The sequence below is a fragment of the Neopelma chrysocephalum genome, unplaced genomic scaffold, assembly GCF_003984885.1.
Source record: "Neopelma chrysocephalum unplaced genomic scaffold, ASM398488v2 Primary Assembly neopelma1_66078, whole genome shotgun sequence".
In the NCBI taxonomy this organism is placed as follows: Eukaryota; Metazoa; Chordata; class Aves; order Passeriformes; family Pipridae; genus Neopelma; species Neopelma chrysocephalum.
The window spans coordinates 1-551 of NW_020907512.1; the positions used below are offsets into that span (position 1 = coordinate 1).

The 551-nt window shown below is 63.9% G+C and overlaps 1 protein-coding gene across 1 annotated transcript; it reads left to right on the top strand.

Moving 5' to 3' along the window:
* Nucleotides 1–4: 4 nt before the first annotated feature.
* On the top strand, nt 5–545 carry LOC113979291 (cell wall protein DAN4-like; the record flags this gene model as incomplete). The annotated part of the gene is made up of 1 exon (XM_027706731.1): nt 5–545. A coding segment is annotated over one exon (541 nt), but the record flags the coding sequence as incomplete, so codon positions are not given.
* Between the last annotated feature and the right edge of the window lie 6 nt (nt 546–551).

Below are 551 nucleotides of genomic sequence, written 5' to 3' on the forward strand. Positions count from 1 at the left end.
CACTGTGCCCAGCTCCACCAGCACCAGTGTGCCCAGCTCCACCAGCGTCACCAGCACCAGTGTGCCCAGTTCCACCAGTACCACTGTGCCCAGCTCCACCAGCGCCACCAGCACCACTGTGCCCAGCTCCACCAGTACCACTGTGCCCAGTTCCACCAGCACCACTGTGCCCAGCTCCACCAGCGCCACCAGAACCAGTGTGCCCAGCTCCACCAGCACCACTGTGCCCAGCTCCACCAGTACCACTGTGCCCAGTTCCACCAGCACCACTGTGCCCAGCTCCACCAGCTCCACCAGCACCAGTGTGCCCAGTTCCACCACCACCAGTGTGCCCAGCTCGAGCAGTACCAGTGTGCCCAGCTCCACCAGTACCACTGTGCCCAGCTCGACCAGCTCCACAAGTACCACTGTGCCCAGCTCGACCAGCACCAGCTCCACCAGTTCCTCCAGCACCAGTGTGCCCAGTTCCACCAGTACCAGTGTGCCCAGCTCCACCAGTACCAGTGTGCCCAGCTCCACCAGCACCAGTGTGCCCAGCTCCACCAGTACCA